The sequence below is a fragment of the Mastomys coucha genome, unplaced genomic scaffold, assembly GCF_008632895.1.
Source record: "Mastomys coucha isolate ucsf_1 unplaced genomic scaffold, UCSF_Mcou_1 pScaffold21, whole genome shotgun sequence".
Lineage (NCBI taxonomy): Eukaryota > Metazoa > Chordata > Mammalia > Rodentia > Muridae > Mastomys > Mastomys coucha.
The window spans coordinates 109,839,483-109,856,119 of NW_022196904.1; the positions used below are offsets into that span (position 1 = coordinate 109,839,483).

Below are 16,637 nucleotides of genomic sequence, written 5' to 3' on the forward strand. Positions count from 1 at the left end.
TGCTCATTTCCTTCACCTGTTTGATTGTAGTTCTTTAAGGGATTTTTGTGTTTCCTCTTGAAGGGCTTTAGCCTGTGTTACTGTGTTTACCTGTGTTCTCCTGTATTTCTTTGAGGGTGCTATTTATATCTTTCTTAAAGTCCTATATCATCACCATGAGAAGTGATTTTTATATCTGAATCTTGCTTTTCTGGTGTAATGGTGTGTCTAGGACTTGCTATGGTGGGAGAATTGGGTTCTGATGATGCCAAGTGACCTTGGTTTGTGTTGTTTTCTTTTCTTATGCTTGCCCCCCACCATCTGGTTAACTCTAGTGCTACCTGCCCTTGCTAAATCTGACTGGAGCCTGTCCTTCCTGTGATCCTGGTTGTGTCAGAATTCCTCAGAGTCAAGCTGTCTCTGTGATCCTGTTATTCTGGGATCCTGTGATCCTGGGCTTGTTAGAGCACCTGGGAGTGGAGCTTCCTCTGGGTGTTGTGGGACTGGTTGCGGAGCTTGCACCCAAGGTCTGCTCAGGACACCAGCCCACGGACTTTTAAAATGTTAAAGCCTACTTCACTTATAGACCAACAAGGTTACACCTCCTAATCCTTAGAGCCCATGGGTGGGGCATTCTCATTCAAACTATCAGAGTACCTAGCACTGGCCATGGCTCTGTTAGGCAGCAGGAGAGTCCCCTCTCTGCTTTCTGTTTTTCTCATTGTTCTGTGAATGCAGTAAGCACTTTCAGTACAAGGTAAAAATTGGCTTCTTTTCCTCTTTACCCTTTGGAACCATGTTATCAACATCAGAGGAAACAAAAATAGCCGGAAAATTATCCACTAAAAGAACTTGGGGTCATTTTCATATGCTGACCCCCTCTCTGTCTGGGATCATCTTTCCGATTAAAATGTATGGACCTTGTAGCCTTTCATTAAGGATTTTGTATTTTAAAACTTGGAGATGATGTGGTTTTTACTATTCCACTGACTCCGTTTGTCATGGCACCATTATGCCACTTCCCTCTCCTTCACAGAACCATCGAATCTAGTAGTAAATTAAAAGAAAAAATAACTTTTAATAGACAAACCTGGTCCAAACATCATGGTCTCTGCCTCTAATCCCAGGACTCAGGAGACAGAAGGAAGAAGATGAGTTCAAGGCCAACCTGGGCCACATAGTAAGATCCTGTTTCAAAATTAGGCATGCAAACAAATACACATATGCACAGAAAAATATGTTGAGGGTAGCCTATTATAGTGGCATACAGTATTTAGGGGTGCTGAGACTATGAACCAACACTGATGGAGATCAGCCTCTGCTTGCCTTCCCCAGGGAGTAGTGAGACACATCCAGTGGACACTGTGGGAAATGGAGACGTACATCTCATGCGTGGAGAAGGTGACGAGGTGCTATGTTCAGAGGCTGCATTGGCTGCTGTCTGGTGAGTGTGACTACAGCCCAGAGAGGTGGGAGGAGCCTTTGAGGAAGTGCTGAAGTTAATCCCAGAGGCTGTCAGGGCAGTGGACTTAGCCAACTGATTCTTCTTATACTGAATGAGCTCTGGCTCCAGAGGTCAGACGAGGTGACAGAAATGTGGATGGAAACCAGAGAGAGCCTCTGCCTGTCCAGGCTACCTACACAGCTATCTGCCTCCTTCCCTCCCTGTTCATGACTGAGGACATCCCAGTTTTGACCTTGGCTGTTAGGATGGTAGGAAATGGGGGTTATGAGAGAAGCAAGACCTGGGCATTAATGACGCCAACTTGAATACCTTTGTAAAGATAGAAACGGAAGGGGTTCCGACCCACAAGATACCTTCTCTACATTTCCCATGTAGTACCAAGGTACCTCAAAGAAAGGTACATGGAAGGGGCAAGCTGAGGAGGCTCAGGCTCACATTCCAGAGGAGGGCTGACTATAATTATAGGTATGGTGGTCCTTACCTTGTAATCCCAGCACTTGTGAGGAAGAGGCCAGGGGTCCAGGGCAAGCCATGGTTGAGCCTCAAGGCCAGGAGGCCAGGCTGACATTTAAAGTAGGCAGGAAATGAAATCGATAAAAAACAACAATTTAGCTTTGCGGTCGAAGAGAGCCTCATGGACCCTCCTGGCAGCCTGTGTTGCCATGCAGGGTCCTGTGTAAGTTCATTAAGTTGAGTTTTCTGTGGAAACCCTGCTGCAAATAGTCTGTAGCCATGGCTTGCAGCTGTGACTGCTGCTTTCCAAAACCTCTCTCCTCCTAGGCTCCAGAAGTGATTGATAGGTCGTAAGCTAGGACAGGGCAAAGGGGAGGTAGAGGGGGTATACCTTTTCCTGTTCTCAGCTCACACCAGCCACTCAGAACACCCGATGACTGGGTAGCTTCATTCGTAGTAAGGAGCTCACACCTCCCACACAGTCCATACCCAAGCACCTGTACTTCAAACTCACCTGAGAGCCGGAGCTAGAGCTTAGTGGTAGAGTGCTTGCCCGTCATATACAAAGCCACAGTTCAGTCCCAGGACTCATATACCAAAATTCATGAACTTCATTCATTTATTCACTCACTCACTCACTCATTCATTCAATTCATTCAATGAAGAAGTGTTGAACTTCTGCCAAGTATGTGAGAGGGGAGACAAATACCAACAGGGCCCCTGGGCTCATGGATCATGTTGTCTAGGAGAGAACTGTTAACCAAAGAGTCACAAACAGGTCTGATATGACAACAGTGACAAGTTCAGGGAAAGGAGGAGTACAGTATGTGAGGGGCCGTCTGCTAGGGTGGGAAGTGTCATCTCAGTGTCATGTCAGAGAAAGGGTCCCTGGAGTGATGTTTAAAGATTGTTTACATTGTAACTGGATAAAGAGGAAAGGCAGGCTGGGACAGAGGCCTTGAGGGGAAGGGACAACTCTGAGTTCAAAGACAGAAGGAGACCGTGTAGTAAGTAGGAGCCAAGTAGAGAGCATTCAAGTAGAGAGCATCAAAAACTTGACTTAATGAACTTACACAGGACCCTGCATGCAACACAGGCTGCCAGAAGGGTCCGTGAGACTCCCTTTGACTGCAAAACTAAATTGTTTCCATGTCTATTTCATTTCCTGTCTACTTTAAGATGTCATCCTGGCCTCTTGGCCTTGATGCTCAATCAATAGCCCTCTGGAATTCGCCTTCCCTCTCACACACACCTGGCAGGAGACGCAGCCAGAGGACTTATGTTACCAAGAGCAATGGGAAGCCTAATAGATTTTCCATTGCTTTTGCAATAATGCTCTGATTATTTTATGAATGATAAACTATTGGGGAATGAGTGGAACAAGGGTTTCCTGGTCCGACCCTTTTGGAAGATAAAGAGAGCTGGCCAGGTAGAGGGGTATGTGGAAAGATGAGGTAGGCAGAACATGAGAGATTTGGGAGGTGAAAATGGCCAGGGCATGGTGGCTCATACTGTATTCCCATCACTGGGTACTAAATAGGATTTTGTAGTTGAGGTCTTTGGAGGGTTGACCAGCTGGCTGGCTAGCCTCATAGAGCATACTGCCAGCTTCAGGCTGGCTTTCCTCTTATTGTCCCTATGACAGAATTGCTTTGGGACACCCAGATGAATCCTGGGAACCCCTGGGCAACAAGGCCCAACAAACTTGATCCACTTACAGGTGAGCGCCTAGTTGATATTCCAACCATTTGTCAGTTTTCTTCTGCTGTCCCAGTGAGTACCAGTGTTCATGACATTGGTCACACCAGATACTTGCTGAGCTTCCCCAGTATCATCTCTGTCCAGCCTTATAGAATCAGAAGACCAAAGTTAAAGGATGCCTGACTAAAGTGTGGATTAGGCAACCAAGACAAAACCTAGGCTCTAAGCTGTGGGATTCTGGACAAGTTGCTAGCTCTCTGGAACTCCCCTTGAGCCTAGAACAGCTTTTTAAAAATGTTTTACTCATCCCCCATGGGAGTCTCCATCCAGTCTCTCACCCTGGCCTTCTCTCCAGCCCCAGAGCTGAAATCTTAATCTCTCAATCCTCATAAGGCTAGATAGTTCTTTGGATGGCTGACATCCCTAACACCACCCAGTGAGCCATTTCCCAGTGAAGAACTTATGACCAATTATCAGAGAGGCAGTAAGTGCTGAAAGAGTTTGCATTCTGTAGCTACCATGAGTAAAACTAATGTCCCATCCCTTCCCTGCCTCTGCCACCAGGGAGCCGCAGGCTGTTTGGCACCATCTTGGAAAGTAATGTGTGCATCCTACTGGATACCTCGGGGTCCATGGGCCCCTACTTGCAATGGATAAAGACAGAGCTCGTTCTACTGATTTGGGAGCAGCTGAGGAAGCACTGTAACCGGTAGGGACAGGCCTGGGGTGCGTAGGGCTTAGAAGATCAAAGGGCAGGTCCCCTAGTTTCCCAGGTTGAGCACTGATCCAAGGAACAGAGAGACAAGAACTGGCTGGGTGGTGGTGGCGGCAGCGGCAGTGGCATACACCTTTAATCCCAGCACTTAGGAGGCAGAGGCAGGTGGATTTCTGAGTTCGAGGCTGGCCTGGTCTACAGAGTGAGTTCCAGGACAGCTAGGGCTACACAGAGAAACCCTGTCTTGAAAAAAACAAAACAAAACAAACAAACAAAAAAAACAGAAACAAGAACTGCTCTTTTGAGAAGTCTGTTGAGGAGAGAACACTGTATTTTGCTCCACTGCTGCCTTTGTCCACTTACATTTGCATCTAGCATTTCCAAGGGGTTAACCTCTCCTCCCTCAGTGTCTGGGCACCCTGTAGAGTCCTCAGGAGAACAATCCCCACAGAGGTAACATCCACAATTTCAGCAGGAACTGGCCTGTTCTAACCAGTCCTCTCTTTTCCTTCTGCCCCCTTCTCTTTCTTCCTCCCCAGTTTTAACCTGCTCAGCTTTGCCCAGGACCTGCAGCCATGGCAGAACACTCTGGTGGAAAGCACAGAGGCTGCGTGTCACGAGGCTATGCAGTGGGTGGCCCACCTGCAAGCCCAGGGGAGCACCTCAGTCTTAGCAGCTTTAAAGGCAAGTGCTGCCAGTGAACCCTACCATGTAGCATCACAGAGATGATGCTACCCCATGCCGGTAGCCCATGATGCTTTAGGACTTAGAGCATGTCCCTTCATTCCATCCTCTTAGCGGCCCAGTGACATGGGGCTCTCTCACTTTCAGATGGAGACAGGGAGGGTTAGGGAGGTTGGGTGGATAGGAAGTGGGCCTTTTTCACCATCCTGACTCCCAGCTCCCTTGGTCTATCTTAGGCTGAAAGAGGAATCTCAATCTTTATTTAACATTTCTTTTCAGTGTGCAAGTGTGCCTGTGTGTACATGGTGTGTGTGTGTGTGTGTGTGTGTGTGTGTGTGTGTGTGTGTGTATGTTGTATGATCCGTGTGGAACACACATGTCATGGCACATGTGCAGAAGACAGACAACTTTATGGAGCTGGTTTTCTCCTTACAACCTTATATGCTTCCAGGGATCAAATTCAGGTCTCCAGGCTAGCATAGAAAGCAATTTATCTCTGGTGGTCCAGAATCTCAATCCTAATGGGCAATTTTATAGAATCCTTTCAGACACATTTTTCTTAGGGACAGGGTCTCCTCTCTTGGGCCATCATTTCTGCCCTTCCTAGTGAATCTCCATTCCCAGATCTAACTACCTTCCTATCTTCTCTTAGAAAGCCTTCAGCTTTCAGGATGTACAAGGACTATATCTCCTGACTGATGGGAAGCCAGACACAAGCTGCAGCCTTATACTCAACACTGTCAAAAAGTTCCAGAAAGAGAGAGGCGTGAAGGTGCATACTATCTCTCTTACCAGCACAGACAGGTGAGCAACTGCAGTAAGCTGAGCTCACTTCTCTAGAGTGACTCCACTAACCCACAGCCTCCCTTAGACATGGGAATCAGGAGATGTATTGTCTTTATTTGTGGCCTGGATACCACAAACAGAAGCCTTCTCCCTCCCTACCCCAGACTGACCAAGCAGCAAGCCACTCTTACATTGCTCTGCAGCTTTGAACTGATGTACCCTAGTTCATGAATCCTGCTATTTTCTTCCTTCTGGCCTTCTTTTCTTGGGAAAGCATTTATGCATATTTGTGGAAACTACAGAAGAAAACATTAACATAGCACAACTTTTTTTTTTTTTTTTTGACACAGGGTTTCTCTGTATAGCCCTGGCTGTCCTGGAACTCACTCTGTAGATCATGCTGGCCTTGAACTCAGAAATCTGCCTGCCTCTGCCTCCCAAGTGCTGGGATTAAAGGCATGCGCCACCACTGCCCGGCTAGTACAATTTTTGAAAATGCCATCCATGTATACCTACCTCCATCCTACCTCCCACTTCCCTGAGGCCCCTACAATATCTCCTCTGGATTTCTCGGGTTTTTTTCCTTTCTTTTTAAAAATTTTTGTTTTATTTTATATGTATGAATATTTCACCTACATGTAGATATATGTGCCACAAGAGTGCTTGGTGCCTTCAGAAGTCAAAAGAGGGGTTCCAATCCCCTGGAACTAGAGTTATAGATAGTTGTGAGCCACCATGGATCTTAGGATTCAAACTCAGGTCCTCTACAAGAGCAACAAAATCTCTTAACCACTGAGCCATCTCCCCAGCTCCATCTTTCCTTTTTATTAATATAACACACTGAGTCGAGTTTCTGCTACCTGTATATACATGGACATGAGGCCATCTACTGGGGCCTGGGCAACATACTAATGGCTACATGCCCCAAAAAAGTCCCCCTCCTGGACTAGCCATCGACTGTCACTAACTCCTCAGCCAGAACTTCTGGAACCCCTCCCCCTCCACGCTGGCACTAACTGGCTTGATCTTGATAGGATGATTTTTATGTCACTTAGAAGAGCATATGTTACACAATATGCAGCCTCTTTAAAGAACAGCTAGCGCATGCCTCAGCTGCAGGGTGCATGCTCAGATGCATGAGGCTCTGAGTTCAATCCCCAGTTTAAAAAAACAAAAACAGGGCTGGCGAGATGGCTCAGTGGGTAAGAGCACTGACTGCTCTTCCAAAGGTCCCGAGTTCAAATCCCAACAACCACATGGTGGCTCACAACCACCCATAATGAAATCTGATGCCCTCCTCTGGTGTGTCTGAAGACAGCAACAGTGTACTTACATATAATAATAAATAAATCTTAAAAACAAAAACAAAAACAAAAAACTTTAATAAAAAATGATTATCTGCACACATATTTTCTCTCTCTGACTAAACTATAAACTCTGTATGGGCCATATTTGTGTTCCTTTAGGCCTAACACACAGTAGACACTGGTGGATGTGCATACCCTGGCTGAGAGTGCACTTGAAGGTACTTAATGGTGGTCTTGATGGTATTAGCTGAGGCCTGATTGCCAGGCCACTTTCCCTTGAGCCACAAAAGGCTTAAGTAGTCCTGGGGTTCTACTTGCCCCTCCTAGCCCTTGTGAATCCCTGAGCCTCTGTTTCTCCTCCAGAGCAGCAACTGAGTTCCTGAGGAAGCTGGCTTCCCTCAGTGGGGGACGTTACCACTGCCCTGTTAGTGACGAGACCCTAAGCGGGATTCAAGGCTTGCTCACCAGAGGCTTCATCAAGGAAAGGGTAGGTGGCCAGCTAGAAATGTGGGTCTGCTGATGAGGCTTCAAGAAGCCTCCACAAGGGCTGGCTTCCTTCTACCTGAGATCTCTGCTTCTCTTTCACGTGTAACGCTGACCAAGAAGGGCATGTTTCCCATGGCTATCCTCCTAAGCCAATGGTTCTCAACCTTCCTAACACTGCAACCCTTTACAGTTCATGTCTGGTGACCCCCCAACCATAAAATTATTTTATTGCTACTTTGTAACTATAATTTTGCCACTGTTATAAATGATAGCAGTATGCAATATACAGTTGCATGCATAACAGTAAATATCTGATATGCGACCCCTGTGAAAGAGTCATTTGACTCCCAAAGGGGTGGCAGCTCACAGGTTGAGAACTGCTGCTTTAAGCCAGATCCCCTTGAAGGTAGAATTGCTTTACTTGGATGGCCGCTTTAGATCAGCCACACTTACATCCTCATCCTTACACAGACAAATAGCTCAAGAAGTTGAGGTATGTACCCAAAGTCAGACAAAGGGTAGAACCAGACCCCGAGTTGTGGTTTGGAACCAACCACTGGGCTCTCATTCCTGGGAGTTCCTTCCTTCACTGTTCATTCTCTGAAACAGACATTTAGCTCTTCTTTAGCTCGTCTGTTAAGCAACATGTAATGAAGTCAACAATAGCTGAGGGAGTCAAAGGTTCCAGGGAGCCCCTCCCATTTAGCAGGAGAATGGTCTACATATTTAACTTTTTTGTTTATTTTATTTATTTATATTATGCATGATTGCTCTTTTGCATGTACACCTGCACGCTAGAAGGGGGCATCAGATCCCATCATAGTCGGTCCTGAACCACCATGTGGGTGCTGGGAATTGAACTCTGGACCTCTGGAAGAGCACCCAATGCTCTTAACTACTTAGCCTTATTTATTTGTTTTCATATTTGTTTTTTTTTTTTTTTTGAGAAAGTATTTTGGTGTGTAGCCCAGGCTAGCCTTGAAGTCTCAAGTCTCCTGCCTCCACTTCCCCAGTACAGGGATTACAGGTGTGTGCCACCATGCCTGGCTTAACGTTTGTGGCTGTTGTTCAGAGGTCCTGGAAGCTAAAGCCAGAGCCTGGCTAAGCACTCTTCTGTAGAACTACATTTCCAGATCCCTAGGCCTTGGTTGTTTGAGAAAGGGTCTCATGTAGCCTAGGCTGGCCTCAGATTCACTATATAATTGACGCTAGCCTTGAACTCCTGATCTTCCCTCTCTCTAGTGCTGGGATGAGATATGAACCCTTATTCAAAGGGCTCTCTGCATGCTGAGTAGGAGCAACTGCTGCCACACTGCTGGCGTGACACACGGGTTGCACCTCCTCTCTGTCTCAAAGCTCTGATTACTTTAGAGTTTGTGTTTAGAGCTAGGCTCTGGAGTTTCAGTAGTTAATGATTTGGGAACATCCCTATGAAGCTCTATTTTACTGTAAGAAATGGAGGAAGGGCTGAAGATATTCTATTGACTCACCAGCAGTTTAGGTAAGATACACACCACATTTGCCACATGTGTAGAGTGGAGATGCACATCTGGATACATGGAGATGCACAAGCTGAGCCCCCCAGGATTTCCTGCCTCCAGCGAGAAGCAGCATCTAACTTGCCCTAACCACCACTTCTGAGATTTTTAGGTTTTCAGGTCTCATCTAGTTAGTTTAGTATAATGAATTTTACATTCATTTCTCCTTCCCCAGGATCCCAAGTTGCCACCGTTTGAAGGCGATGATTTGAAGATACTGGCCGAGGAGTTCACCAAGGCTAGAAACCTCCTCAAGCAAGCCCAGCTCTTCAGGTACGCTTGTCCAACTGCCCCTCCTACTTTTATGGGAGGGGGGGGTTCAAAATAGGGTTTCTCTGTGTAGCCCTGGCTGTCCTGGAACTTACTCTACCCTCGAACTCAGAGATCCACCTGCCTCTGCCTCCCAAGTGCTGGGATTAAAGGCACGTGCCATCACTGCCCAGCTCCCATATTTTTAACTCCCCATGTGGACATGCCTTTAATCCCAGCACTCAGGAGACAAAGGCATGTGAATTCAAGGCTAGCCTCGTCTACATAGTTTCAGGGTAACACAGTGAGACCTTGTCTCAAAGAAAATTCCACATATGAGAAAAACCATATATTATTTGTCTTTCCCCTAGCCCACCACCTCATTACCCACTCCCAGGGATCCATTTTTCTTTGCTTTCTGACTTCTAGATCCCAGCTCCTGAAGAAAAATAACATGAAATCAAAGGTTACTTCTTGCTAGAGACATGTTCTCAGGTAAGAGGAATGGATGCCATACCTGTCCAGTGCCCACCAAGGGCCAGGGACATGCTGCCTTAGGCACAGGCGTAACTGTGGGAAGGATCAGGAACTGTGATTTCTCTGATTTGAAAAACCATTCCACAGAGACCATCCACTTAGCACCCCTGATAGAGCAGACTAACAGAGAAAGCTGCGACCGCCAGATGAAATACAGGAAATAAAATGTTTAGCACTAGGATACTCTGAAGGCTGAGAGCAGGAAGGCCTTTTTATTTGTGTATGGGGACTCCTGGGCCTACCTCATTCTCCTGCCCTGTCCTTCAACACACCATACACTGTAGCCACTAGACTATGATCACTAAGAAGTTCCTCTTGCCCCCACTGCCTAGGGGCTGCTGCTTATCTGTCAAGGCAGAGCTCAGATAGCATCACTCCACTATGAAGGTGTCCCTGGGACCCATCCAGGACCTCCAGGAAGATCCGGCTTCTGCTTTTCTCCTCTTCTGGTTGTCATGACTACTATGCCTCTTGTGGTATTCAGCACTGCAGACCACCATGCCTGTCCAACGTCCTAAACCTTCTTGAGCATGGTTCCTCCAAGAAACTGCTGTCTTAACCATCCATAGATTCCCAGACCCTGCCATATTGCCGTCTCGTGGTAAGCAGTGAGCACTCACCTGAATGTGACAAGCGAGCTCTGGATAGCATCCAGATGAGGCATCTTCTCCTGGTTCCTCCCTGTACTTCTTACCACCCCATCCACGGCCCAAGGCAGGTACCAGCAGCCTAGCTTGGGGAAAGACACAGCCAAGTGTCTTGGGTCCACTACCACCCCCATCACCTGCTCACTGGAGGCTGCTATGGATCCAGTCCAGAGTAAATGTTCTACTACAGTCTCTGAAAGTCAGACTTCATCCTCTGAGCCCAGCTATGCTATGTACAAATGAGTGGGGACATCATGTGTTAGATCAGCTGGGGTCCTTTCCTAAATTGTGAAAAATTGCTTTTGCTGATAGAATCAAAATGAGTTTAAATGCTTGAGTACTGGTAATGATTGTGTGTGTGTGTGTGTGTGTGTGTGCACGCGCGCACACGCACACAATTTTGAGTGTGATAAAACTTTTAAAAAACCTCATTCAGAGTATATAGAGGATTTAAGCTCAATGTGGAAAAGATAATGTATTTATTTTTAAAAATGAACAACTCAGACAAACACAAATTGGAAATAAATATGTAAAAATACTTACCCTCAGCCAGGCAGTGGTGGCGCATGCCTTTAATCCCAGCACTTGAGAGGCAAAGGCAGGCAGATTTCTGAGTTCAAGGCCAGCCTGGTCTACAGAGTGAGTTCCAGGACAGCCAGAGCTACACAGAGAAACCCTGTCTTGGAAAAAAAAATACTTACCCTCTTAGAGGTGTGACTCACTTGCCAACATGCCCAAGATTCTAGGTTCAATCCTCAGTAACACACACACACACACACACACACAAAGGAGGAGGGAACCAGGCATAGTAGCACACACCTGTACCTTCAGCACTTAAGACTTGGAGGCAGGAGAATCAGTCATTCCAGGCCAGGCTGGGCTAAAACCCAACCCTGTTAACTGTAAAGGAACAATGGAGAGGCTCAACAGCTTCACTTATCATAGAAATAAAACTACAGTCACAATGAAGTACATCTACATACGCAATACAAATGGCTTGGCTGTCAATCTCAAGATACTGATATCTGGAATGAGGGTCAGGGAAAGAAAATGTAAATTTCCACCACTTTGAAAATCTGGCAATTTCTATTAAAGCAAAGCACATCTGTTGTGTGACCAAACCATCCCACTCTAAGGGAAATGAGTGTTGAAGAATGTGTACAGTAGCTTGATTTGTAAAAGCTCAAAATTGGAAACCACTATGTCAGACTATGGTACAATGTGCAAACAAATATAGCATATTTGGTTAGTGGCAAACTCCAATTCAGTGGAAAGAGCATGAGCTATGGCTACGGCATTCAATAAGATGTATCAAACTCATCAACAATGGTAGGCACAAACCCAACATAAAGCTGGAGCTGGGGCTCAGCTGGTAGAGAGCTTGCCTAGCATGCATGAAGTCCTGGGTCTTCGATATCCCACCCTGCATAAAAAAAGTATGGGATCAGGAGGATCTGAAAATAAAGGTTATCCTTGGCTACAGCAAGTTCAAGGCTAGCCTGTGCTACATAACAATCTCTCTCAAGGCGCTGGAGAGATGGCTCAGAAGTTAAGAGCACTAACTGCTCTTCCAGAAGTCTTGAGTTTAATTCCCAGCAACTACATGGTGGTTCACAACCATCTCTAGTGGGATCCGATGTCCTCTTCTGGTGTGTCTGAAGACAGTGACAGTGTATTTACATAAATAAATAAGTCTTTTTTTAAAAAAAAATTCTCTATAAAAAGAAAAGAAAAGAAAAAGAGAAGGGAAAAGAAAAAAAGGAGGTATCATACCTAAGAGTATGTGCTCACAATTCTGTATGAAATTCAAGAACAGGTATATTCATTACTGAACCGGAAATCACAGTGATAGCTGCCGTGGGGAGTGCAGACTGAGCCTTGGAGCGCTGGGAGCTGAGAAAGCTCTGTCTCTATCTGAGTGGTGTTTCCTTAGGATGCTCAGAGATGGGGCTTGGGAGGGAGTGGTCACTAGGGCTAGATGAGGTCCTGAGATTGTGTCTACCAAGACTGAATCCTGGTGGCTTTATAGGAAGACTAAAAGAGACCAAAAGAGACACACGTGCCCTGGCTCTTCCACACGCTGTCCTGTCACTCAGAGCTCTGCCAGCGAGGAGGTGATCCATCACCAGACACAACATCTTCACCTTCTAGCACTGAGAACTTTGAGCTGGGGCTGGAGATCAAGCTTTGCAGGTAGGAGCTTTGCTGCTTTTCCAGAGAACCCAGGTTCAGTTCTCAGCACTCACAGGGCAGCTCACAACCATGGCCAACTCCAGTTCCAGGGGATCTGGTGCCTTCTTCTGGTCTCTGGGGACACCAAGCATACATGGCATGTGTACATACCTACAAGCAAAACACACACATGAAATTAAAATAATTTTTTTCAAAACTTCAATCCAAAACAAATGTCTTTATTTATAAAGTTACCCTGTTTCAGGAGGCAAGAGAACTGCTATCAACTTAAGCCAACCTGGCCTACATAGGAAGGTCAAGACCAGCCTGAAAAATAAACACCAAAGCTGTGTCTTGGCAAAATTATCATTAAATTATTTTTTTAAAAAAATTTTTTTTTGGTTTTTCAGACAGGGTTTCTCTGTGTACCCCTGGCTGTCCTGGAACTCACTCTGTAGATCAGGCTAGCCTCGAACTCAGAAATCCTGCCTCTTCCTCCCAAGTGCTGTGATTAAAGGTGTGCACCACCACTGTCTGGCTAAAGTTTTTTTTTTTTAAGATTTAGTTTTATTTTATCATTTGAGTATTTCGTGTGTATGTATGTATGTATATGCACCATATGCAGGTTCAATGCCCAAGGAGGTCATTGGATCCCCTAGGGCTAGAGTTATGGATGGATGGATGCAGAGCTGAGCTCTATGGAGCCACTGGGAAGGATCTGGGCCCGGCTTCTTGTTTCCCATATCTCCTGTGATGCAGTAGTATAACCCCATTCTCTACCTGATTGTCTCCCATGGGCGTGTCTGTACCCAGATTCCCTCCTCATTGTTGTACTGGAATGAGAGCCTTCTCCATTCTACTGACCCCCCAGCTGAACTAATCCCATGTTCAGTTCCTCACATTCTAAAGTGCTAGGGGTTGGAGCTTCAACATATCATGAGGGACACAACCTCTGAGAGTTGTGGGCGGTGGTGGTCTAGGTGGTGTGTTCTCTGCAAGCCGGCCAGCACCCGCAGCTGACAGGGAATGGGACTTCTGCAGTCTAGATATTCTTATGAATGAGGGTCAGGAAAGACACCAAGGCTTGTGAAGTGATCCTGGCGTCTGAACCCCACCTTTGCACACAATGATAACAGCTACTGTTAGTTGAGCTCCAGCTGAACAGCTCCATGTTCTAAGGTCTGCATATATTCTATCACATCAGCCAGAAGCAGAGAATGTAAACTATGCACTGTCCAGTGTGTGGGTGAGGAAGCCTTGCCACTCCCCAAAGACACAGCAAGAAAGTGGAAACGGGCCAGCAGGATAGCGCAGCAGGTAGAGGTGTTTGCCATCAGGGCTGAGACCTAAACTCAATCCCGGGAGCCCCTTCCCCGCCCCCCCCCCAGATGGAAGAAAAAAGTCACCTCCTGCAAGTCGTCTTCTGACCTCCACCCATGCACTATGGCACACGCATGTGCTCACATACACATAAATGTAACAGAAAAGAGGCAAAGCCAGTTAAGGACCCCAAGGCCTGTACCTTGCACTCCCTGAGCCTCCATTCTGAACCTGTTTTTCTACCTCTAAAATGAGGCTAAAACAGAATCCTGGAGATTGAAAAGGACACTCTACCATCTGTCACATGGCAGAAGCAGGCTAAATTTTGTGATTTGCATCCTTTACCTAATCTTCTCAGAATTTGTTTATGTGGGTGGGGAGTCTTTAAGTGGCCCTTCTCAGACATAAGGTAAGCAGCATGCTCCCTACTCCAGCCGGGCTGCTTCATTTTAGCAGATGTACAGGGGCTGGGCACAGGCCTGCCCTTCTGCTACAAGCTCTCATAAGTTCTCCAGTGATGGGAAAGTCATTCTGGTCCCTAGCACAGAGGAAGGGCCAACAGTGAAGAAACATCCCTTAAATAGAATAGTAGAGCCAAGCCTGGTGGTCTAGGCTTAATTCCTGTTCTTTGAGAGACTGAGACAGGAGGATCTCAAGTTCAATGCCTTCTTGGGCTGCAGGAGTAGGTAAAAAGTAAGGGGGTGGGGGTTAGGATGTAGCCGTGAGGTAGAGCACATTTCTAGCATGTGTGAGAACCTAGGTTCAATCTGCAGTACCAGAGAAAAGAAAAGGGGAAACAAGAATATAAGTGGTAGATGGGTAGATGGAAGTTCGCTTGGATAGAAGGCAAGACAGACAGATGGAAGGTTGGATGGGTAAGTGAAAGGTAGGATTAATGGAAGTTTGAAAGGCAGATGTAGAGACCAGGAAACTACAAGAAAACTAGACAGATTTACAAAAGAATGTATATATAACTGCTTGCATGCACGCACGCGCGCGCGCGCGCGCGCACACACACACACACACACACACACACACACACTGCTGAAGAACTGGATGAGGGAACAGGTGGAATGAAGAAGAGGAGAAAGGGAAACAGGACGATATGGAAGAACAGTGGCTGGTGAGTAGAGCAGACAGGACAGGTCAGGCTCTGCAGCTCCTCTGCCTTTTTTCTCTACCAGAAACGCAGCCCTGTCACCGAGCGGGACTGCGAGGCTCTCTGCTGGAGAGAGCAGAGCGACAGGGCGGGACGTCTGGGGCGGAGGAGCGGGGCGGGGCAGAACTGGGCTAGCCCTGCGGCGGCCACACAGGTGGTGTCTGCCTTGGCGCGGAGACCCAAGAGACGCTGGATGCACGCAGCGCTGCTGGAGCCTGAGCCAGGTGAGTGCAGAGCAGAATGTGGTGGCTGGGGACAGAGGGCGAAGAGGATGAGGGGATGGTGATCTGCCCCCCAACCCCCAATCCATGAGCACGCTCGCTCAGCCGCCAAGAGGTCGCGGCTTCCCCCAGGGTCTGTGCCATTACCATGGCCTTTCATCAAACCCAGATTCTATAGATTCCTGTCTCCTTGGACCTGGATTAAGGACTGAGTCCTTTAACTATTTTTATTTTTTGTTGGGTTTTGTTATTTATTTTTATTTTTTATTTATTACTCTTTCTCTTTCTCTCTCTCTCTCTCTCTCTCTCTCTCTCTCTCTCTGTGTGTGTGTGTGTGTGTGTGTGTGTGTGTGTGTGTAAAGGTCAGAGGACAACTTTTCTGAAATCAGCTCTTTCTACTCTCCTCATGGATTCAACTCATGTAGCCCAGGCTTGCAGAGATGAGTCATCTGGTTGGCCATGTTACTTTTGAGATTGTATCCCAGGCTGGCCTGGAACTTACTGTGTAACCCAGGCTAGGCACAAACTCATGGTAATTCTACCTAGGTCTTTGAAGTTCTGATATTGCAGGAATGCATCAGCACAGCCCACCTTGTATTGTAATTTTTTTCACAATCCCTGATATTTTTCTGGGCCTCAGTTTCCACTTCTAGGTAGTGGGAACAGTAGCTTGTACTTCCTGGGATTGCCAGGAGAATTTTGCACTGCCATATCGAGGTTTAGTCCTGGCTTAGCCATAATGCTCCCCTAAGGAACAGGCCCCTGTTTATTCCCCCAGTACTTAGCCAGGCACTGTTCAAGACTTGAGACATACCATCCCACAAACCCTTCATGCAGCCTACATTGATGTGATTTGCAAAGGCTTTGGTATGTGCTCTCTTGGGACCATTGTATAAGAATGATGGAGGAGTCACAATGATTTGAGTCCATTTCACAGCTGTGGATACTGAGACACGGTGAAATTGTAAGTGCTTTGCCCAAGGGCACATCCAGCCTTTGCCACTAGAAGCATTCGTACACCCTTCCTAAAGAGTCATCTGGACCTTGGGAGAGGAGGCTTCACCCTGAAACTATGTCCTGTCTCCTAATTAAAGGGTGGGCTGGGGTATTAGGCACCCTCAGTAATAACTCTAGTTTGGGATGCCCCTCCTATCACCTGTGGGACATTCCTGTCCCCAAACGAACAGGATAATGACAGAAGGGACACGGGCATAGTTC

General features: G+C 46.7%; 1 protein-coding gene across 1 annotated transcript in view; it reads left to right on the forward strand.

Moving 5' to 3' along the window:
• Positions 1 to 10,975, forward strand: part of Vwa3a (von Willebrand factor A domain containing 3A) — a 133,669-nt gene extending 122,694 nt beyond the window's left edge. Inside the window, exons 27-34 of the mRNA XM_031388141.1 lie at positions 1,315 to 1,423; positions 4,163 to 4,307; positions 4,853 to 4,997; positions 5,650 to 5,801; positions 7,454 to 7,577; positions 9,290 to 9,387; positions 9,793 to 9,858; positions 10,233 to 10,975. Coding sequence (XP_031244001.1) covers positions 1,315 to 1,423; positions 4,163 to 4,307; positions 4,853 to 4,997; positions 5,650 to 5,801; positions 7,454 to 7,577; positions 9,290 to 9,387; positions 9,793 to 9,844 — 825 coding nt within the window. The 3' untranslated portion in view covers positions 9,845 to 9,858; positions 10,233 to 10,975. The remainder of the gene's footprint in view (positions 1 to 1,314; positions 1,424 to 4,162; positions 4,308 to 4,852; positions 4,998 to 5,649; positions 5,802 to 7,453; positions 7,578 to 9,289; positions 9,388 to 9,792; positions 9,859 to 10,232) is intronic.
• The last annotated feature ends 5,662 nt before the right edge of the window (positions 10,976 to 16,637 follow it).